The 23284-nt window shown below is 40.6% G+C and overlaps 1 protein-coding gene across 1 annotated transcript in view; it reads right to left on the bottom strand.

The window, feature by feature from the left end:
* The window catches only part of LOC146665735 (MAM domain-containing protein 2-like), a 29497-nt gene extending 13120 nt beyond the window's left edge, over positions 1 to 16377 (bottom strand). The window contains exons 1-3 of the mRNA XM_085413479.1: positions 16125 to 16377; positions 15883 to 15993; positions 9707 to 9996 (exon numbers count right to left, since the gene is read on the bottom strand). Of these exons, the coding sequence (XP_085269605.1) occupies positions 9707 to 9996; positions 15883 to 15993; positions 16125 to 16236 (513 nt within the window). The 5' untranslated portion in view covers positions 16237 to 16377. The remainder of the gene's footprint in view (positions 1 to 9706; positions 9997 to 15882; positions 15994 to 16124) is intronic.
* Positions 16378 to 23284: the final 6907 nt, after the last annotated feature.

Below are 23284 nucleotides of genomic sequence, written 5' to 3'. Positions count from 1 at the left end.
TTTAAAGTGGCGTGCAGATGAGGGAATGACACACAGGTCGATGGATAAGATATGTCATGCCTTTTAAGGTGTTAAGGTGGTTTTGGGGGAAAACGCTGAGACTGTTTTGCAGCAAGTGTGCAATAAAGCCAAAACTACAAGCTAAAAGTGGCTAAAAACCTCCAAAGTGAAAACAGCTTGATAATACTTTGTGGGTTTATTGGAGCATGCTCAAAAAGCGTTAATGTCAAGGATCCTCTTTAAGTAAATCATCATGTTCCTGTGGTGAACTACTATTTTCTTCTGCCTGCTGTGCTGCCCTGTCTCTGTCATCACCTTTACTGATGGCCTTCATCACTTAATCTTAGTTATTTCCTGTTTTACTCTGAGATTTTCTTTTCTCGCGTATCTTGTTTTTGTGTCTACGTCCTATCTTTGTCTTCTCCCGTTTGAGATCGTCTGCCCTGCCCTCATTATTTGAACCTGCTTTTGATAGTTTCCACTTGTTCCCTGATATTCATTCATTTTTCTGTCTAGTACATTCTTTGTTTCCTGAAATCTTTTGTCTTTCCCTCTGTAACCTACACTTGGGTCCTCTCATCATATCCTGACATAAATGGAATATGTCCATTTGACAAGCAGATCAGTATAGTATGACCCCTATGAGCAAGCGCTTTGGCAACAGTGTGAAGGAAAAAACTCAGTTTTACAGGAAGAACGAGACCAGACCCAGGCTCAGGGAGGGCCGGCCATCTTCCGTGACTGGTTGGGGGTGAAGGAAGGAAAACAGCAATAATCAGAAATACAAAAACGTACTCATCTAGTGAACTGCCGTGGCAATATAGATTAGTAAAACAATGCATCTTTCACCTTTTCAATTAAAACGTATTTTAATTTTTACTGGTTATTTTCTCAACCTCTGAGAAAGAAATATACACTCTATTACAGTTTACATGAAAAATCTGTTTTATTCCTGCCTATAATCTTAAAGAGGTTATAAAGGAGTTTGTTTATTTCATTCATGGATTGATCTGTCTGCTATTTTATTACTATGATGACGTTTTTCTGACTTGTGAAGTGATAAAAAGAGATATCAAAAAACAACATTTGATAGGGTTGTATTGTTGATTGTCATTTATGCTTAGAAATATTTACTCATATATGCTTAGAAGTATATAATCATTGGTGGATTGAAAGAATGCTTCATCCTAAAGAGGTCTGTATTAACTTTGTGTAGCTGTAGAAGGGAGTGCATACATTCCCCAGAGTGTCCTGGCATAGATCACACTCCCTAGGAGAGTTTATCTTTTCTTGTTGATTTATGGTATAGCAAGCACACGCATATCTGTTTAAGTATAAGAGCCTTTTGTTAGATGGAGTTAGACGTCCTGGCACTAGCCTTGGGGAGTCTTCACAGGGTCACATCTTGACCTCACACAGATCACACACACACACACACACACACACACACACACACACACACACACACACACACACACACACACACACACACACACACACACACAGGCAAGGTACTCTTTGTGTGTATGTAGACGTCACATGTTAGTGAACTTATGCATATTCATGTAACCTCAATAAAAGGGCAGTGTACGGGAGAACGGACGAGAGCAACTGGGGCCAAGCGAAGGAACGGCGTTTGTCCGGTTCTCTCCCGTGCACGAGTACCATGAAGAAGTTTGCCTACTTGCGTCTTGCTTGCAGTGTAATTATATTGTCTTAACGTTCCAGCGGATGGGTTCAAGATACAAACCCATCATTAATTGGTCCTTCGATGCCGGCTCCCTGGGATCGCATTCACCGAGGGGGGGGGGCACGCTGAAAGACTGACGTCAGCCAGGAAGTTCCTGTGGATTCGCTGTCTGTCTTTCTCCTCGATGAATGGCGATCGGCGGGATTCAGGCTGATATTACACGCTAAGCAACGCCAAGTAAGTTTAAAGAGGCCGACTCTATAACCGTGTCGTTGTGCAGTCTCCGCCATTTTGTGAGGCGTTGAGAAGTTCGCTGCTTTGTGGAGCGATAACTGGGTTAGTGTCCCGAAAAAGAAGTTTTGGTTAAATCGCCCAAGGGTCCCAAGCGTCCGGTGTGTGTCCGGTTTTGAAATCGCCCTGGGTGTGTGTCCCGAGCGTCCCTTCATTGGGTTTTGTCGCGCGAGTGGGTGAGCGTCCCACAGCTGGGTCAGGGTCCCGAGCGGTCCGGTGTGAGTCCGGAGTAGGCCTATTTTGTGTTATTGTCATTTTCGTCGTTGTTGTTGTTGTTGTGTGTGAGTGTGTGCGGAGCAGACCGCGTGGTGTGTGACGTCAGCAGCTGTTGTTGTTATCATGGGTTTCCTAAGCAGCCAGGAGTGTGTGGAAAAGGCCAGCCCACATCAGCAGCACTTGAGCTATGCTCTGGTGGGTGGCTTTCCCCCCACCCCTTGCTGACACAAAATGTTAACTCTTTAGCTTGCCCTGTTCGACAACAGCCTGTGTGCCAAACCATTGAGGTGGATAGTTGTTAAAAGTAATCTACATTAAGCTTGTGGTTGCTTAAATTCAGTACAATGACATGTGAGGAGAAGTGATATAGGTAAATATTTAAACTCATGAAGTGCATAGAGACACTTGACCTGTGTGGAAGACTGTCGTCTTATTATGAGCCATTGTTGAGATATACAGCACACCTGTGAAAACAACTAATATGCTGCAACTACTGTGTGATGTCGCGTTGCAGTTTTGTTTTTGTTTTTTGAGCTGATGAGCAAGCTACACATTATCAGATCAAGAGCTGTCTGAGAACTACTCAAAGAGAGGGAAACAGAGAGTGTGCAGCGTTTCCATGAGCAGTTTTTCTGCACCTTGACTCGTGTGTGTAGCATCAGCATCATGTTTTTGTTTATTTGTTTTGTTGGGTTAAAAATAATTAAATAAACGTGTGATCATGCTTATGGATCACCATGGCACATATCACCAGCCACGTGATTTATTTATGCAGATGAAAAAGTGAGTGTGAATGTGTTTGACATCACAGTGTTTCTGTGCGCTGTGTAAAAGTAATTGCCTCTGATTGAGAAGAGAATTTATATTGTAGATGAAAAATAATCATAGGGAAAAGGTTTTGTGTTGATCAGCCAAAAACAACTACAATGTCATTTTCTGCTTTAAGAAAGGATTGTTCACACAAACACACAGAGAGAGAGAGAGAGAGAGAGATGTGTGTTGATTAAGCAGTGATGATGATAATGAACATGTCTTAGTTTGTCACTTTCAGGTGAAAAGCAGACCTGTATCAATTTTCCACATGCAGCGGTCGGACGGAAGAAATTTATAGTTAAACATCATTGGAAACATGCAGGCCAAGTTCTGGCTGACTTATATACAGCGCAATGTGTTTCTCAACCTCACAAACTCACAAGCAAGCTCACTCCTCCCTGAAGAATGCAGCTCCAAAGCAATAACATGGCAGATAAAGAGACAGCATCAAGTCCTGAGCAAAAAGTCTCAGCAAGCAGCAGCAATGTGGACAAACAGCATCAGAGAAGAGCAAACCCATCATCCTGACTGATCGGATGAATGGCACTGTGTTTACAACAAGCTGCAACTTCACTATGCATGTGAAGAAAACTTTCGAGGAGAACTGAGGAGACTGTTGGAGTTTGACATTTGCCACCTGTGGAGCAAAATGGCAAGAAGAGACAGTGGAACACAGGACAAAGCTGAAGGAGAACTGCCGGCTGGGGACTGTTGAAGTGGGAGAGGACAAAAGAGTGAGAGGACAGAGTGAGAAGACTAGGTGAGAACACATAGGAATTATTTAATGTGGGAAATCAAAATTTGGGTTAGCAAACCTGGGGAAAAAGAAAGCTGACTGCTTAAGTTGGAAAATTGTGAAGGAGTCTGAAACATATACAAACATATACAAAATCACACAGAACATGCCTTAACCCTACTAATACAAACACAAAATAACTCATGAAGATTAGACATTTTAAGCGTGAGTCTGTTTATCATCTTGTCCAAGTCACCTCGTGTGATGCAAAGACCAGTGGAACTCATAGCACAGAACATGCTCTGTTGGAGATGCAGCTCCACAGACATGCTTGTTATCTTTCATCAGTGTTAAAATAGTGTCAATTTAGCAGACACTTGTTATCAAATACTGAACTTATCCAATAAAAAATTGACTCTCTAGGTTGCAGGACAACAGTTTAACTTTTGTGGGAAAAAAGATCCTGGTTTGACCAACCAGTGATCAGACAATAAATTTAGTTGTTAATATAGTAAATTGGGAGAAGCTTCCTGCTTGATTGATGCAGCACAAGTTTACTACTAAATTTACTGTATGAGGGAAATTCTCTTTTAGTGATAACATTTTGAACATGCATTTCTGTTGTCCTGTCAACTTAGTGGGTTAATAGCTGATTCAAATTAGTTGATCGTTCTTAGATTAATGAAAGGTGACTGAATTCTAGCACGAGTGAATGAGATGTGTTGGAGTTTGTTGTGTGTTGAGTGGAGACTCTAAAACACTGAGTTTCCTGTTTTGATGTGCGAGTGAATCCTGTATTTAGATACACAACTCTGAATACATCAGAACAAACGTCTTTTGTGAAGTGCATGACAGCATGTCACATGTTTTATGATGAAGGGAAAAAGGAAAAATTGAATAAAATAGATCTGTGGCTTAAATGAGTGAAGAGCACAGACCGGGTGATTAAACTCATAGCTAATATGACATTAGGGTTATGTTGTGTGTTGTGCAGTTGATGGTTGGTTTGGAGTGAATCTAGCTGATGATTCTTCTCCTGTTGTGAAGATGATGAGGAGTTTGTGTCATGACTTAACAAGGCCTTTTTATTTTGATACTTTCACAGTGCACTGAGAGTTTGGTTTGATAATCTCTGTTATTTTTTATTTTTCATTTTTGAACAAGCACTGATTTTGCTTGTGAATTTCTTTTCTTTGAGCAGATCTGCAAGTCGGGAATTAAAAGCGTTACACGTCGTCAAGACAATTGTTGCAAGTGAGTTTCTCCACATTTAAAATGGGTTCAGGAGAAAGCCACTTATTTGGGACAATTAGGAAATGAGAGTCCCCCCCAAAAAGGATTCAACGAGGAAATCCAGTCTAAATTATTTTTCTTTTTGAAATAACGTCGTTTTGCTGAGCGTGGAAACGAATGCGATGATAATTTCCACAATTAGCAAAAGAAGGAACCACTGACTGAATGAGTAAGAATTTTAAAATAACTGACTGACTGAACATGATTGTGTGAAGTTAACCCCCACCTGACAAAGGTGCAGATGAACCCATGTGTTTCCTTTTACAGGAGCAGAAAGATGACAGCAACACTCGAGGTTGCATGATGATTTAACCTTTTAAATGCCATTTTCTGTGTCTGTGCATTTATCAGGTGTGTTATTCATAGGCTTGAGTTGCTCACAGAGATAACTGTGACAAAGTATGCATACGCCTGCGCAAGCGCTAATATTTGCATTTTCTTTTCTTACAGCATGCCAGTTCTTCATGTGAATTGATGATGCGATTTATACCAGGACAACTGGTTGATGTTTTTTCCTACTACAGGATTTCTGGGTTTATGTGTGAGGAAAACTGTGTTTACCGGTTATGAGTAGTGATGCTGTTACATTGTGTTTTTGGGAAAATGTGACGGTTACTTTGATGATATGAATAACATATTTTCCACAGCAATGGATGGTTGATTTTATGGTGTTTTTATGGCACCTCTGGAATGTGGTTGGCCGACGCCTGCCCACCAGGATAATCAATGTGTGTTGCTAATGTTTGTTTTTTGAGACTGCATGTACAAGATTCAGCAGAAGCGGACAAGTGACATGAGACAAACAAATAAGAGATGCGGTGTTATGGAATAGTTAATATGGGCTCATTTGCTGGCCACTCTTGAGCCCATAAATAATATATGAGTGGAGTGACTTTGCTTAAGAGCAGTCACCGATTACATTAATGTTGCCTGAGTACATGGGATGATCCATGTCTGAGGCGACTTATGAAAATAATTGTAGTTTACTGATTTGAGAAAACCTGCACATGACACTTGTCTTGCTGATGTTGAATGCTTATTGTTCTTATGATACAATTGTTTACAGGTATGAAGTTTGATTTCACTTCCAGATCTTGTTTTCCAGGCCATGATGGTGTGTATGCAGGCTCCTGGGAGAGCCCGGTGTTAAGCAAACTTAATATGCAAAACACACTAGCATTTTTGTTGCAGGATTATAGGTCCAGGGTGGTGCTGCTCCTGGGGAGGAGATGCCCTGATGTTGCCTGGGATATGATCTAGCTAATCTTTTTCTTTAAGACAGGAATCCAGGTTTGGTGAGTTGACGCATGGGTGTGTCCATGCGTCAAGAGGAGGGGTCCAAGGATTAACAATGTTTTTTATTAAACAATGTTTTCTATTATTGTTGCAGTGATTTGTGTGATTAACCGTTTATTTACAAGTATTAAACCTATGCAAGTGGTGCATCCATGTTCAGATGAGGCTTTGATGGCCTATAAGTGAAGTTCACTGAACTAAAGAATGTTGTTTGATGATTGTTGACATGCTCTCCAAATAGAAGTTTTCCCTCCTAGCAAGGAAATACAGGTGCAGCAGTAATCTCCTGAGAAATCTTAAGAGGCCAGTGAGAAGCAAGAACCATTCCAGGCATAGCTGACAGCCCAGGCAGTGGTTGAGGTCAAAGGTCGAGCTGGTTGGGGCCCATCATGAGATCAGACTTTGGAGCCACAGCAAGGACCATGAAACTGCGTTGGACTGAGAGCTGTGCCACGGGGGGTTTCCAGAGGCCAACAGAGGAGATTGTGGACATGTGGACCTGAAGGATGAGGGGAGCGTGCCAAGCTCCATCGACAACGCAGAGGGAGTCTAAGGATGACATCATGATTCTGTGAAAAGCACAGGAACCAGAAGCTATGGTGGTGATAACAGCAGTTTCCTATGAGGTCTGCAGCTTTGGAAATAGCTGAGACCCATGTTGACAAACAACAAAACTAACTGGTATGTTTGAATGTTTATTCTACATACATTTGGACTCTGGTCCTATGGACAACGATGGAAACAACTGGAAGAGACATTCATGACGCCCTGCAGAACTCAAACCACCCTGCAGAGAGACATGTGATTTGCACACCCGGAGGAAGCATCACCAAGCTGAGATGTTTTTGAAAATGTTACTTTCTTATTTTCACTATTAAATTAACAATTTCTTTGTTTGCTTGTAGGATGCAGGTTGCCATTGGATGAGATTAATGAGGAATGGGATAACTGCTAATACATTTGTTAAACTGTGTACTTTTACAGTAATTTAGGGTGATTGGACATATGCTGAATATAACAATGTTTGCCTTAAAGCTGTCAGACATGAGGTATTCATAACTGGGGACTTTTCTAGCATAAATGTCGAAAAGGGGGGAATGATAGGGTTGTATTGTTGATTGTCATTTATGCTTAGAAATATTTACTCATATATGCTTAGAAGTATATAATCATTGGTGGATTGAAAGAATGCTTCATCCTAAAGAGGTCTGTATTAACTTTGTGTAGCTGTAGAAGGGAGTGCATACATTCCCCAGAGTGTCCTGGCATAGATCACACTCCCTAGGAGAGTTTATCTTTTCTTGTTGATTTATGGTATAGCAAGCACACGCATATCTGTTTAAGTATAAGAGCCTTTTGTTAGATGGAGTTAGACGTCCTGGCACTAGCCTTGGGGAGTCTTCACAGGGTCACATCTTGACCTCACACAGATCACACACACACACACACACACACACACACACACACACACACACACACACACACACACACACACACACACACACACACACACACACACACAGGCAAGGTACTCTTTGTGTGTATGTAGACGTCACATGTTAGTGAACTTATGCATATTCATGTAACCTCAATAAAAGGGCAGTGTACGGGAGAACGGACGAGAGCAACTGGGGCCAAGCGAAGGAACGGCGTTTGTCCGGTTCTCTCCCGTGCACGAGTACCATGAAGAAGTTTGCCTACTTGCGTCTTGCTTGCAGTGTAATTATATTGTCTTAACGTTCCAGCGGATGGGTTCAAGATACAAACCCATCAACATTTAAAAAAGAAATTTATCTGTTCTTGACACAATGTGTATTCAAATTAGTGTAGCCTATTACGATGAAGAGTGCCTCAGCTGGATGGTGTCTATTTATACTAGAAGTTTTGTTTTTTTTGTCTTATTTATTTTTTGCTTTAATTTATGGAAGCATGAATATTTCTGGCACCGCAAGGTGGCAAGAAATGCCAGAAATAGGGTTACTCCTTCAAAATTAGTTATTAGAAGTCACTGGCAGAAAGTCTTCATATTTAAAGGTGGGAAATACAGTCCTACCAGTGCATCTCAATCTAAAAAATAATTGGAATATTTTGGCTGCAGCTTTGAAGTTGAACATTTTAAATTTAAGGTGAAGCATCAAAAACTGCAGTTCCTTGAGCGGCCACTTGAGTCTGATCTAAAAGTGAGGCAGCCTCCACAGATTCCCATGTTAAAACGCCCAACTTTACAGAAAAAATAAGCATATTTTAGATGTAGATGGGTACAATCATATGCTTTTATTTCAATAGCCAGTTTATCTCTTACAACAAGCAGGTTTGCTTTTGTTATTCGGTTATTCGCAGGTATCTGTTTCCCTGCACAACCCCCGTACTGTCCACAGATGCAGCTTGCCATCATTAACTAATAACCCTTCATTCTCTCATCCAGTGCCTCTAAAAACAATACAACAGCACTTAAACTTAGCCAAGTATGTCCCATCTTTAGCAAACTAACACTACCTCCATCCCTAAGTCAAGCTAGCTTTTTTTTCCAATAACAAAAGTTAATGCTGGGTGGATTTATTTCATTGAGTGGGAGTAAATAGCACAATGCTTCAGCAGTTGGTGTGAAATCTAAACCTCTGGCACATGAATTTTCTTCACCCAGGTCTGGACTGAAATGTGTTTATGCACTGAGGGGCCTGCACATAGCACAGGTCTGGAATAGCCTGATGTAGGTCACAGACCCTGTCAGACTCAGCTCTGCCTCTGCATATAGTGTAAACATGTGCTGTACTTTTCCCAGAGTGTTTGGATAATTACAAGCATGTTTCATACTCGCTTCAATTTAGGTCTGCATGTGTCACTTTAACCTGCATGTGTCGTTTCAATGAGAGATTGAGAGGTTTTCTGCACATGTGCAGGTTAGAAAATCGGCTGTCTGACTGCATCTTCAGTCTTTAAAAAATAAAAACAGGAAAGTGTGAGTAAATATTTAGTATGTTTTAGTTTTACCTTTCTTTGCACTCATTTTCTCTCATTAGTTGGTAATCTCTGAGAAAGTTGAACTGAAGTGCAGTGGGATTTCTTGTAAGATCACACATTTATTCTTATATTATTGCAAGTTTTTTTTTCTTGCACAACTAGACAGCTGGGTGTTTATCAGCGGAGTCCCAGGATGAACATTTTCCATTTTATACCTTTTCTTCCGGCTGTAATCTACCCAACCATTCCCCTTTCAGTACCTAAGAATAGCTTAGCTGTTGTACCTTTTATATTTTGAAAAGAGATATAACAGCCCTGAGCTTCTGGTGGAACTTCAGCCATGTTTTGGTACATTTTAATCTGATCTCTTTCTTAAACAAAGATTAGATACTATTTGAAAAGTGTTTTACCCTGTAAGGCTCTGTATTGTTCTGCAGGTCGATGCTTGAGACCACCCAGCTGTCGGAGGGCAACCGGCTGCTCCACAGCGGCCTGTCAAAGCTGTTCCCCTCGGTGCGCTGCAGGACCTCCAGGCTTCCTGGCTCTGTGATCTGATAGACAAGCCTCAGGCAGCTCCACTCACCATGCTCCAAACGGGGACTCAGCAGCACCCCTATGATCTCTCGCTGTGGGTCAGCACCACTGCCTATGTAGTCCTCCTGATCCTCATTCACGGCTGCTTCCACTGTGACAAAACGGCCTGAACAAATGGATTACAAATACAGCATTTCATTCATTATAAACAAAGCATGATCAAGAGCATTTTTATGGCAGCTGCTGCCTGATCTTCCCCCCCCCCCCTGCTGCTGTACAAATCTTTAATATTTGTGCCACAAATAAGGTTCTTAAGTTAAGTAATGTAGTCTCCTCATTTCCAGCTCCATATTTTTTTTTATAAATTTTGAGTAAATTTTGCATGGTTCACAGTGTAAATTATCACTGTTTGACTGTTAGTGGGCCTTCAGTTTATCCTGTCTGAAACAGACTGTTTTAGCTCCTGCTGCTTTAAGCTAGCTTCTTTCTGATTGGTTCTCTGACAAAAGCAACTTTTGAAAACTTGCATAAGAAAAACCATAAGAAAAAATGTCTGAAACTGGGTGTTTAGGACAGTCAGAAGCTGATCTTTTGGCCCAGAGTGGCTAATATTACATAAGCTAACCTTTGGCTGCCTTTGATATCAGCAGCCACCACTCTAATATCACATATGTCAGTAAGGAAAAGCTTGGTGACGTCTTGCTTTAAAGCAAACGTTTTAATGTTTGGAATAAGACTTTAAAAACTTTCAGCCCTTTGGAGGTACATTTCTTATTGTTCATTTCTCCATAAAAATGCTCTGGAGGCAGATTTTTAACAGCACACTCAGTACCAGCTATAAGTATCTGTCAGCTGTAAAACTAATTGGAAATATAGACCCTTCATGAGAAGGGCCAGGCATAAAAAGATGCACAACAACATGATAATAGATAATAAAATGCAGATGGATCATCAGAAAAGCAGCTTTAGTCTTTTTCTTGTGATGTTGCTTCCTGCGTTTACGACCCTTTGGTCAGCAGGAGGTCACACACGTGCGCACACACACACACACACACACACACACATGCATACAGTGCCTTGTCTTTGTAACCAAGGAGGGTTACGAGGGGAGGTGTTTGTAAACGTTCTCAATAAAAGCCAGAGGAGGCCGGATTCGGGGTCATTTCATGGTAGACACCAACGAGGCCTCCCTTGCAAGTAAATCAATCAATCGCTGACTGTCTTGTTTTCTTCATGATGAATAAGTCTCTAAACCAGTGGGCCTTGTGGAAACACAGACCCAACAATTAATTTCTGCGTTTTGGCAGTAATTTCAGTTCAATACTTACTAGAGAAAAGTTACTAAAGGGGTGTGCACTGTTAAGAAAACACATGTAGAAAAGGTTGCACTGTGGACCTAAGTCTGTACAGAAATGTGACTAAAAACCTAAAGTACTGAAAACCCATGTTTCACTGTAATACAAGAGAGACCCTTACAGTCCAGTTTTTGGTTTTCACAGGACTCTATGCAGTCCTTCCTGCTTCCATAGGAATTAAGGGGGCACACAGGCAGGTGCTGCTAATCAAATGCACTTAATTAAGCGATCATCAGTAGATCTCAGCAAATTCACTAAGGTCAAACTGTGCAAGGCTCAGAGAAAACCCAAGAGCTATATTTCAGATTCTACAAACCTCATTTAGCATGCTAAATGTTGACAGTACAATGAGAAAAAACATCTGATCAAACAAATCTACAACAGAAAGGCTGAAGGTCACGGTGTTTCAGTATCCCAGTGAAAGTCTGTGTGCAAAATCAAATTCTTGGAAACCTCAATGAACTGATACAACATTGTTCAGAAAGATGGGTCGAAATTCCTCCGCAAAGTGAGAAACTGATGAATTCATACAGAAAACAATTACTTTAGGTTATTTCTAATAAAAGGTGGTTTTATAGCCAGAAAAATCATGGGGTGCACTTAGTGTTTTCACAGGACTGCACATGCATTAGTAAATTTGGCCCAAGGTCACACATTTTAGTTTCTGGTAGAAATCAAGGTACATACTGTAACTTTTATACCGTTTGTGGCTTACTAACAAGCTAGTAATTTGCTAACTATATATTATATATCTACTAATTTGCTAGCTTGTGAGAGTACAAACTGAAAGGCACTAGCAAATTAACAGAGTTGGGTGTTGTTGTTGCCGGACCTGAAATCATATTAGCTGATCCACACAGTGCAGCCACACTAATTAACTGAGTTAAATATGAACACAGAGGCAGCTAACAGGCTCACTGATCGATGTGCAGGTTTGGACGTTCTGACAGAAATAAGCTCTAAATCCCAGCATCAGTTTGTGTTTAAATGCTTGGAATTATAAAATGTGTCTGAGCCAGCTCCAGATAATATGCAAAAATCAATCATTTTCTTTACACTTTCTGTTTAAGGACTAGAACCTGTTAAAAATCAGATGTAGTGTTACTGCACATTTCTATCTGAAAAAAGTTATAGAAAACCCAGATTTACGGGATGTGACATTTTGCATCAGGATTCATGGCCAAAGTCAGGACACTTTGAGTCAGAGCATCATAAAATCCACCTCAGCAACTCTTTTCTGCTCCAGGGTCCTCCGAGCTCTTCTTAGTGGTCTGTCATTTATTATTTGTCCCTGTGGAATGCCCTGCTGCCCCGGGGCTCCTGAACACACTCACACACAGAGGACTGAGATGATTTCAGTTTGGAAAATTCAATGTTTCTTTTCTTCCCCCAGTAAACTGCAGTTGTTTATATTTAAAAACTGAATCAACAGATGTTAAAACCTCAAACTGATGCAATGTCTTGATTAGATCATCCCAATGCCTGATTTGGTTTCAAGCAGAGTAAAAAGGGTACATAAAAACTGCTTTATACATACATTTGACATGACTTCACTGCTCCTGTTCTGGCTGCGCAGAGCAATGAAAGGGATAAAGAGCAGTGGAGGAAAGGAAAAGAAATGAGCAGGAACTAAGCACACTATTAATGCACCAAATACACCGACTTCTCTGGCACGCCAGCGGCATTAGCAACAAAGATGGAAACAGGAAAACACAGAGTATCCCAGACAGAAGCAGAGCAATTTTTGGACAAAGTGGGCTGTGAGCAAACATCGTAGTGGGGAAAAAGTGGTAATTAGAGGTTTTCTTCAGCAGGATTTGGAGCAGCAGGATAGAGCCATGATAGAAATTCTGCCTCACCAGTTACATGGCTCAAGATTAGAGATAAAGAGTTTTTTTGTTTGTTTGTTTTTATGACTGATATCATCTAACCTCTCATCACCCACCAGATCATAGGTGAGTAAGGGCTAGTGTTAGGGACTGATTTAACCACGAGCTAAATAGACTCATTTTCAGAAACTAGAAAATTTTGCCTCTAAAATGAAGCTTCTTTTATTTTTTTTGCAGGATGTTAACCTACCTCTAACCTTAACCATACCCTTGAATAGATGGGTTCTCAGTCATCCAGGTCATGGTTGCCTTCTCATTCAAAAGGCTTCTTCAGTTCTTAAAACTGATGAGGAGTCCCAGGTATTCATATGTTAGCTCATGTGAGTCTAACCGCTCATTGGACAGGTCGGTATCAAGGACTTTCAGGACCACCTCCAAGGTGAAAGCCGCACTAGCAGTTAAATATCTGGGACTCCACATCAGCTGTTAGAACTGAAGAAACCTTCTGAATGACAAGTTAAACATCTTAAAGAACTTAAATAAGAAGTCTAGTTGCCTTCAACTCAAACACTTAATTTATTAACCTCTTACCATCTACACATAGGACCAAAAAGTGGTTTTGATTGTCAGGCCCTCCATTCTGAATTAAAAACAGGTGTTATACAGTGTAAGTCACGGCACAGGCTCAAGAAAACCCAATATCAGTGAACACAGCTTGTTAGTAAATGCTTGAATCGGAGTTAATGCCACGGTCCTTGGGTTTGAGGTTGTTTTTGGATTGGGAATCCTCAGTCAATATATTTGGGTTTGGGTTTCTGTTCAGGTTCTTCTGTTTGAAGTTTTGATTCTTACTGTTTGTAGATTGAGTTTTTGATCTCTGTTGTCATGTCCTTTCAATACAGTAATATACTCATAATGTAGTTTGTTGATTGTATTTATGGCTCCAGATACGTTTTCTTGGACTTTTCAATGCCTTTCTAGATGGTTTACTGTTCCAGTATTAGTTCTACATTCTTGATTTGTATTTACCTTCAGTTCCTAATTTGAGTTTGTTATTTGTGTGTTGTGTTAGGTTTTCTGGTGTTCCCCCTGAATTAGTGAAACAAGAATGACAGACTAAACAGCTTTTGTTCATTTCCTGTTGTAGTATGACTGTTTTTCTATTTTTCTATGGCTGTTTGAGTTTTGCTTCCTCTCTGATTGTCTTCATCACATGCAGTTGTGTCTTATCCTCAAATTAGTCCTGAGTGTATAGTCCATGTGGCATTCTTGTTTCTGTCTATATAGATCTGTCCAGTTTTTCCCCTCACCTTCTCTGTTCTTTGGATTACTGCTCGTGGTGTTCACTGTCATCAGGAGCAGTGTGAAAAATATGTGGATTTTTTTGGCTAGTCTCGCTTTGGCTGTTGCCGTTCCTTCAGCTGGCCGTGACGAAAATTGTCACAATTACAGGATGCAAAGAGCTGAAATGACACTGAGTGTTTGAAAACAATGAAAGGTGTCCACTGTCTGTGCTTCTCTGCGGTCCTTTCCTTTCCTGTTCAGGTCAACTTTTCAACCAATCAGCATTTTACCACCACACAGTTCCCTATTCAGCTATGCGCTGGTGGTTTTGGAGGACTGCACACAAACACCTCTGCATAGACTGTATACCCATAATCCTTCACTCTGCAAAGCCAAACACTTAGGCAAACTACTGGCGTATCCTCTTAACCCTCTGACACAAACACATTACCATGAATTCTGCATAATTTATGCTTCTGCGTCGACTCTAAGTAGAGCCTATGCAAGTGGTCGATACCATTGCCAGCATTTATACTTGTGCTGGCGGCGGGTGTTTTCTTCCAGTCAATTTGAAAAATGGCGGCAGAAGATGTAGCCAAAAATACATAAGGGGAAACGGTGGTATGAACAGGCCAGTCACAATCATGTGACATGTACTTTCATTCTCCAGTTACAAGCATACATCCCACTTCAGTCATGATCAGTGGCGCCCCCTAACCGTAAGTCAAGGCAATCAAAATATTGAGTTTGGAGGATTTTTTAAATTACGCTCCCAAATTTGTTTCCTTTCTCCAAAATACAAGGTTAAGGTTATCACCAGTGATCCACATTTATATATACTAAATAAAAGATTATTGGACTGGATCAGTTTCATAGAAACTACTGATGATAATTCTGCCCCCAATCCTTTTTTTAGAGAAAAGCAAAATTGGCTTTTCTGGAAAAATGTGAACAGGATTTAATCTATCAGAACGAGTAATTTCTGATCATATTTGGGTTAATGTGATTACCGGTGATCACTTAGACCTCAAAGGCTTAAAGCAGGCTCCACCTCATGTCACTATTTACGTGACGAAACCTTGTCATTGGTTCACCAGGATAAATACAGCTCAAGACTTCTCACTATTTTGTTCATGGACCACACAAGAGTGTACAATTTTACACATGCTTGTTTAGCAATGGTTAAGAAGTTGTGTAGTTTCTGCCACGGCGACCAAAGCGTGCACAAACGTTAACCTTCATTCATCCATCTGTTGGCTTTGATCATTTTGCATGAACAGACGGTGATATCACACAGATACTAAGGTAAGGGCGTGTGCAGCATTCATTCATATCAGCTGCAGCGGTACCAACCCGACGAGAATAACTAATAACTAATGTGTTATTTCACTGACTCCAGATGTTCAGAGATGCTGCAATCAATGCAGACCAGATGGGTTTCTTTTCACCGTACTGCTTTAGTGGCACAGCCAAAACCAGCACCAAAACTGTCATTAAAACATCTTTAACTCTACACTCATTATAAGCTCCTACGTTAAATTCGTTTTAAACCCTGAAAGTGCAGGGTGCCGTAGTTTTAAGTACCATCTTTTTGCAGGGTCCAGCTCATAAAGTCTGCATCTGACGTGTATCCGCAGGTGTTGGACTCAAAGTTGCAAGAGCCTGGCAACAGCTGGCTGTTGGCTTGGATGTTGACTGAGAGAGAAACAAAGAGGAGGAAGACGTTAGAGAGAGAGGGAATGGTAAGTATGAATCATTGCAACTGGCATTAATAGAAGCATGCCCTCATCCACCAGCGCTGGCCAAAACCGTTAAGATGTACTCACCAGCAAAAGTTAGGAGAATGTAGAATCTAAGCATTGCTGCTTTCTGTTTGAAAATATACAAAGAAAACTCTTGGAGGATGTAGGAAAAGAACAAAGAGCAGTCCTCTTTCATCCACGGTCGGGGAAAAGGCAAGATGGCTCTGCAAAGTTTGTTTTTGAAGACTTCTCTCTTGTGTGTCGTCCGAGTGTCTCTCCAGCTCACAGACCGGCAGCACACTGTCTGTGGGGAGAGTGGGGAGGAAAAACAGAGAGGAGGAGGAGGAGAAAGAAGGTGACTGATGGGCTGATGTTAGGCGAGAGAGGGAGCTGGGGGAAGGAGAAAATGAAGAGGCTGGAAGGGGGGGCACCTCACACACTATCAGAAACTGACTTAAAACAGCAACGACTGTGCAGCTCTCCTCTTCTGATCTGTTGGCCTCAGAGTAAAAGCAGAGTTAGGGGTTAAATGTCCTGTGCAGCTCAGTTACTCAGTTCACCCCCCACCCTGAGCATTAGGCCCGCGTCTTCCAGTTCAGACATGAGCCTAATGAGCGAAACTGTCCTTATCAGAGAAAAACGACAGAGTTGGTACATTTTTAAAATGCTTAAAATCTCCAGAGTTTGCAGTTTCCTTGCAAACAACCTAATTATGGTGTGAACAACATGACTGTGCAGTAAACCTATGTATACTTGGTGTACACTAACCTCCCCTATCAGTGTGCTGTGATAAACTGTCAAACAATACTGCGCTATGAAAGATTGTCCTGATATGAACTTCAGATGAATTTGTAAAGGGTTATCTCCTCTCTGGAGGTGTTTTAGTGTTGAGTGATCAGCAGTAACTTGCAGCGGTGTAGAAAAACTACACATTTTTGAGGAGAGCCTGTTGTTACAACCTTTGAATGCATTGAATTATATTATGTCACACACTCCTGGTGTCAGTGCTTTTACCAGCTTCATATAGAGAAATCCTTTGAGACAGAAGGGCAACGTTTATTCAAAAAATGTGCGCAATTGAATATTTTTGGCCATCGGACTCTCACGAGAAGCGGCATCATTGATCAGTAGGTTCAGATGGAGGTAGAAGATGGTAAATGGACCCCCAAAAGGAAATAATAGAGCTAATTTTATCATGACATGAAAATTCTGGAGTGCACAGGCTGCTATGAAAACGTTACAGCTATGAATCAGGCTGGAAGGAGAGAAGTGAGAGGCTTTTGTCAGCTAAATGATGAACTTGTGGAAAACAAGAAGCACTCCTCCGTCAAGGCAGCTCTCTCTCTCTGGGCTGTTTTTACATTTAAGGGAACAGTAATGTGTTTCGTATTTATTCATTTTGTTTTCTGTGTTCTTTTTGAGCAAACTTTAAGAAGTTTGCAGTGCAGATTATTACTTTGACTACACAAACATAATGTAGGAGTAGGTAATGGATAATGTGAGTAACTGCACATGAATAGCTTGAGTTTACAGTTTATTTCTGACTAACTAGACATTCTCTTTCTGTAGAGTCAGAATCCTCATATATTGGTATAATTGCCTAAATGTTGCCAATAGTTTTAAAGATAAAAGACATTTGATGAAGGTTCGACCTTGTAAGAATTATAGAAGTTTTATAGGTTATAAGAGTTTTTTGTATATTTTTGACCAATAAATTGTTAAGATGACAAATTTTAATGGACTGTTAACATGACCCCACTCTACACCCCCACATAGTTCATTCAAAACTTTTCAAGCTATCGTGTTTACAGACAGAATGACACACACACATATAAACACTACAAAAACGTCTTGGCAGTGAAAAAAAAACATAAAAAAAAGAAGATTTGGGGGACATTTACTGTTCACTCATATATCTTTGATTTCTTGCAGTTGGGCACCTCTAACCTGATGGGGATGCAAAACATCTAAACCCAGCCAAGAGTACTCCTGCTCTTGCTGAACCTGTTTGTGTGGTGACACTTTTATCATTTTTTAATAATCATGTGGGTCTTTTTGAGACACAGACTTTATTGTGTTGCTGAAAATCTTTTCCAGATGCTCCAATTTAACTCCAGTGCAGATTTCCTTTTGTAATAAAGTGCATAAGGTAGTCAAAAATATATGGACAATACTTCTTTTTTCATTTGAGCAACTTTTTCTGATCAAGAGAAGAGATTTTTTTCACACAATGACTCCTTTAATTTAGAAAATATACTTCCCTTCCCTTTTCAATATTACAGCATTTCCCACATGCACAAAGCCAGGACCCGTAGAAGTTTTCCTCTACACCCTCTGGAGTAAATCTCTGCAGCAGAGCTCTAAAATAGTGCACGTTAAAAGACACTGCTATATAATGACACCTTCAGCTATAACACAAGCATGTTAGGTAGTCAAACACTTTTGTATCGAGTTCATATTCGTAGCATAACAGCTGGAATTTAATGAGAAGACATATTTGAGAGCCTGTCTGGAAGCGGTATGATGATGTTTCCTGGGGTCTACAAATGATCTGAACTGTGTTTTACAGACTTGTGGAGCGTCAAAACATTTTTCAGTGATATAAAATATGTGAACAGCTTGTATTAGGAAATCCTGAACTAATCCTGCAGTTCACACTAGTTCATCTAAATACAAAGCAGCCACATGGAAATGTGAAAAATCCAACCTAAATTCAGGAAAAATGGGTAAAAAATTAAATTGTTGGAGCACTGAATGTCAGCACAGATACTCTGAGTCCAACTGCAGAAGGAAAATGAATTTGAATGGTGGGGAAAAAAAATGGAGCATGCTGGGTATGGAAGACCAGACTTTGCTGTACTTTTCAGCGGGAGAGCTCTCCTCCACATTTGTGGTCCATCTGTCAGCCTTGCTTTCTCTGCCTCTGTTTTTTCCCCTCCTCATTTTCTGCAGTTCTGCACTCTTATCGCTTGTGTTCACCAGAATTTTAACAAGAAATCTGAAACAATTATAGAGCACATGGGGAGGTGGATATTTGTGAAACCTGTTAATTGCGTGGCAAGAAGGCCTGACTGAAGCCATCAATATTATCCTGCTAGAAAATGCAGAGGAAAATGCAGAGCTAAAAAAAAAGGGGGGAATACAAATACTGATTCTTTGTTTGAGAACACAGAGGGAAGATTGAAAACAGCGTCCAGAGATTTCTGCTTTCCCTCAGCTTCACAGATTATAATTAAAAGTTCATTTTTTTCTGTGTATTTTCTGGTCTGGTCTGTCTCTGTAAACAACAAAGTGAAGCTTCAATAAAGAACTGAAGGGTGCTGTCAGGGTTCAGTCATGTGCGGAGCATGCAAACGTCAGTTATGAAACGTTCTCCTCAGTGTGTGATTTACTGCCAAAAAGAACACCAAACAATGTAGTCGCTGGACCCCCACCCTTCTTCTGGGAACACCCCAGCCCACCACTTCTGCTGGCGGTGGTTGACCCTACAACAGCTGTTATAACATTTGTTTAAATGAAAAGGTTTGATCTTTGCTGCGTACAAAGTGATGTGTCTGCGAGGGAAAACTTGGTCACAAATCTGTTTTGTGCAAAAACAGAAAACCCCACTTTTACTTAGTCTGTTGGGATTTTTTAACAACATGTTATACAGTTAGGCACAGACGTTTTCAGACAATACACCGCCGCAGTGGATTTTAAAGCAAGATGTGACTGAAGGGCAGGCTTTCTTTTTTAATCCATGAAGCAATTTTTAGAAATGTCCCCCAGAAGCTCAAAATGAACTGGAAAAAGTGACGTAAAAATAAGGATTGTTTTTAGCACTTGGATAAAACCATGAACATCACCAAATGCTGTTTTTCCTCCCTTTACAACAGACGGCTTCAGTTGCTACTTATCTTTGTGCCTTTGGATCTTTTTGCATGTGGCTGTGTGTCTAATAACTGAAAAGCTGCTCTGTTGGGCTGCTGCTCATGTAACTGAATTGGCCATTGAGGATTATCCCATCTTTTTACTGTAAGAAGCTCTTAAGGAAGTATGTTTTGGGTCATTATCCGTTATCCATCTGCACGGTGAAGCACCATCTATCAGTTCAGCAGCATTTGGCTGAGTCTGAGCAGAGAGTATAGCCCTGTGTGCTCCACAGTCCATCCATGTGCTTCTATCACCAGTCACATCATCAATAAGCATTGGTGACCCAGTTCCACTGACAGCATGCATGCGGTGCCATAACATTTTTTAAATGTTTTCTGGCTAATTCTAATCTGCCCTCTTTTCTCTGTATCTACATTCATGTAGATGTCTCCTAGTTGTAGACTTTGACAGTGATGCGCCTGCCTCCTCGAGAGTCTTCACAGCTAAATGTCATGAAGCTGTTTTTCTTAACTGTGGAAATAATTCGGTCATTGTGCACTTTAGTTGTCTTCTGCGGTCCCTCAGGCCTTTTGATGTTGCTGAGCTGGATAGTTATTTTGGGTTTTCAGCCTAATGATGGTCTGCTTGCGTCCTCAGTGTTTTTGAATCTTATATTGAGAGTTCCAGCATCCAGTGAAAGGGTTACCAAATATAAGCTCAACACTTGGAATGGACTCATGATTTTATATCTGCTTCAGTTGGTACAGAAATGTGTTTGATTATCACTTGTCAAATTACTTTAAACAGCAAAATTATTTAATAATAGGAAAATTTCTTTATATCACTGAGGTTAATGTAATATTTAATTGCAAAGTTGAACAATTTATGTGCATATTGAGAATTTAAACCTCCATCAGATGAATATGAAAACCTGAGGCATGACCCTGCTACATTTCATACACAACTGAGATAACAGCTGATTTTATGGATTACTCTTAAGGATTATGCCCTTCATGGCCTTACCTAACCTTTTAGTATCACATGCAGCAGTGCGTACCTTAAGGGCAGAGGTCTTTTGTGTCTTGCTGCGAACTCTAAAGGGGCCTGGAGGCTCAGGAATGAGCTGCCTGAGTAAATCAGGTCAGCTGAGTCAGTGACTTGAAATGTGCTTTAAATGGAAATCCTTTCCCAAGGTTTCTTGAGTCTTAATTTCCTTTAAACCATTTTTTCTTTCCAAAACACTTTCTAGAGTATTGGCCTTTATGTGCTTTCCCCATTCGGCGTTTGCTTTATTTTGTGACCCCTTCTTGAAAAGCGCTACATAATTCGATTTTTATTGTTATATTACCACTTCCATCCTGCTGAAGGGCTCCACCTGCAGCCGGGCTCAAACAAGCACGGGCCCTGTGGCTTGTAGTTTAAACATGGATCATCTCCTGAACATAATGGAAACCGGAGCGTGTAAAGTGAGGCCACTGGTTTTCTGCGTGATAAGAGATGACTCCCTAATGAAACATTGATGTGAGTTAATTCCACTAATGGGTTCAGCCTGTGCCGACTGCATGCCATCTAACTACAGAAGGAACATGTACAGTACAGCTGCATTGATGTATGCAGAGAGAGATGCAGAAATTATTAATGTTTTCTCTGTAAATAGAACAGCAGCAAGCTGAACACAGAACATGAACTATAGGCTATGTGACATTACCCCAGACCCACTCCACTGACCCGATTCTCCATGTTGGCCCTATTATGGAGCTTTTCAGTTCATAGCCGGTATTTCATAAAAAAGTGTGCCGGTTGTTTGTGTGGGACCAAAGACGTGTGCCTGCTGAGATACTAATAACAGATTTGATACCATGGTTACTATACTCCACTCCATCGCCATCCTTCATCAAGTATTGTTGTCAAGGTAACACGTGCAGTTGCAGAAAGGTGCATGTGACTTTTAAGTAACAATGCTCGATTAGTAATGAAGACACAGCCTCTTTATTATCTTGGATCATTGGAAACAGGAGCTTAAGATAGCTTATTCCATCACCTCTTAAAAGTTACTAGATTTTATATCATACATGTCAGCCTACAACACGAAAGGTCTGCAGTTAACATCGTGTGAATTTTCCACAAAAAGCTGAAAAAAGATAGCAAGTAAGAAGGCCCCGGGGAAGGGTGGCATCAGTAGGAACATCTGACATAAAGTCTTTGCCAAATCAAATCAGAATAATTCCACAGATTGAGGAAGATGGACCCCTAAACGGAGTAGCTGAAAAAAAGAATAAGAATAAGGAATCAATTTTGATTGCAATAACTGATTCTGTTAAAGCAGCTCCTACCTATTAAATAACTGCCTTTGACTGGATATAAAAGATGGATGTAACTGGATCAATACGCAAAAATCAGCCCAGGGATTTTTTTGCCCGCCATGTTCTGTGAGAACAGTGCAGATGGTCCAGTTAAATACGTGCACATATTTGTGCAGTTCCTCAGAGTAATGGTAATGATGAGTAGTACATACAACAAAAAGGGGGAAAGGATAAACAGGTCAAAGCAGCCAATCATTGTACTTCAATCACTGGATCTTTCTCTTGCTAATTCCGTCCCTCCATCTATTTTCTTACCACATCAATTACATCTTCTTCCGTCTCTTCTCCACTCTGTTTTTGGTACTGCTGTCCCTAATTATGCCCTTCGCCACGGCTGGTGCTAGCGAGAGCATCGACTTGTAACTACTTGTTGGCAATATTGTCTCCTGTAGCAACCCAGACAGCTAACATCAGTTGATTTTTTTTTTGCTGCATCTGTTTCTAGATTATTTCTATTTCACACTCACAGCTTTTCCGTTCCACTTTTTTTCCTTTTATTTTGTCCATCTTTATTAATCATTTCTTTCAAACTAAACTCTGTTTTACAAGTTGCATGAGCACACAGGGAAGGTAGAAGAAGATCTGGCTGCATTAAGAGTCACAGCCTATCTGTTAGTCACATGGTGAAACATACCTGGCTTTCTTCTATTTAACTCTAATGGGAACTATTACTTCCTAAACTGATGATGGGTTGTGGTCCAAGACTTGACACTAGCAGTATAAATTGTGAACATATGTTGAAAGTGTTTATTGAGGCTGTGTATCAGGGGAGCTGAAGGATGATTTTCTTATACACTTGTATACAACTGGATGTCATTTGCAACCAGAAGAGTCGCCCCCTCCTGGCCATTAAAGAAAATGCAGGTTTGAAGCACTTCTGCACTGGCACATCCAAAAGCTAGAGTCATGTTTTACACAATCTGGGAAAACCACACATGTATTAGACAAAGACAGACATGCTTATATATTAACCTCAAGTGTCAGAAACAAAATGATTACAGCTGTTGAGACTGGAAGCCATTAACCACT

Source organism: Rhamphochromis longiceps, linkage group LG7 (assembly GCF_057381845.1).
Source record: "Rhamphochromis longiceps isolate RC_006_pf linkage group LG7, R_longiceps_female_GT1.1, whole genome shotgun sequence".
Classification (NCBI taxonomy): domain Eukaryota; kingdom Metazoa; phylum Chordata; class Actinopteri; order Cichliformes; family Cichlidae; genus Rhamphochromis; species Rhamphochromis longiceps.
Note: the sequence above shows the minus strand (reverse complement) of the source record. Positions and strands in the feature narration are given on the sequence as shown.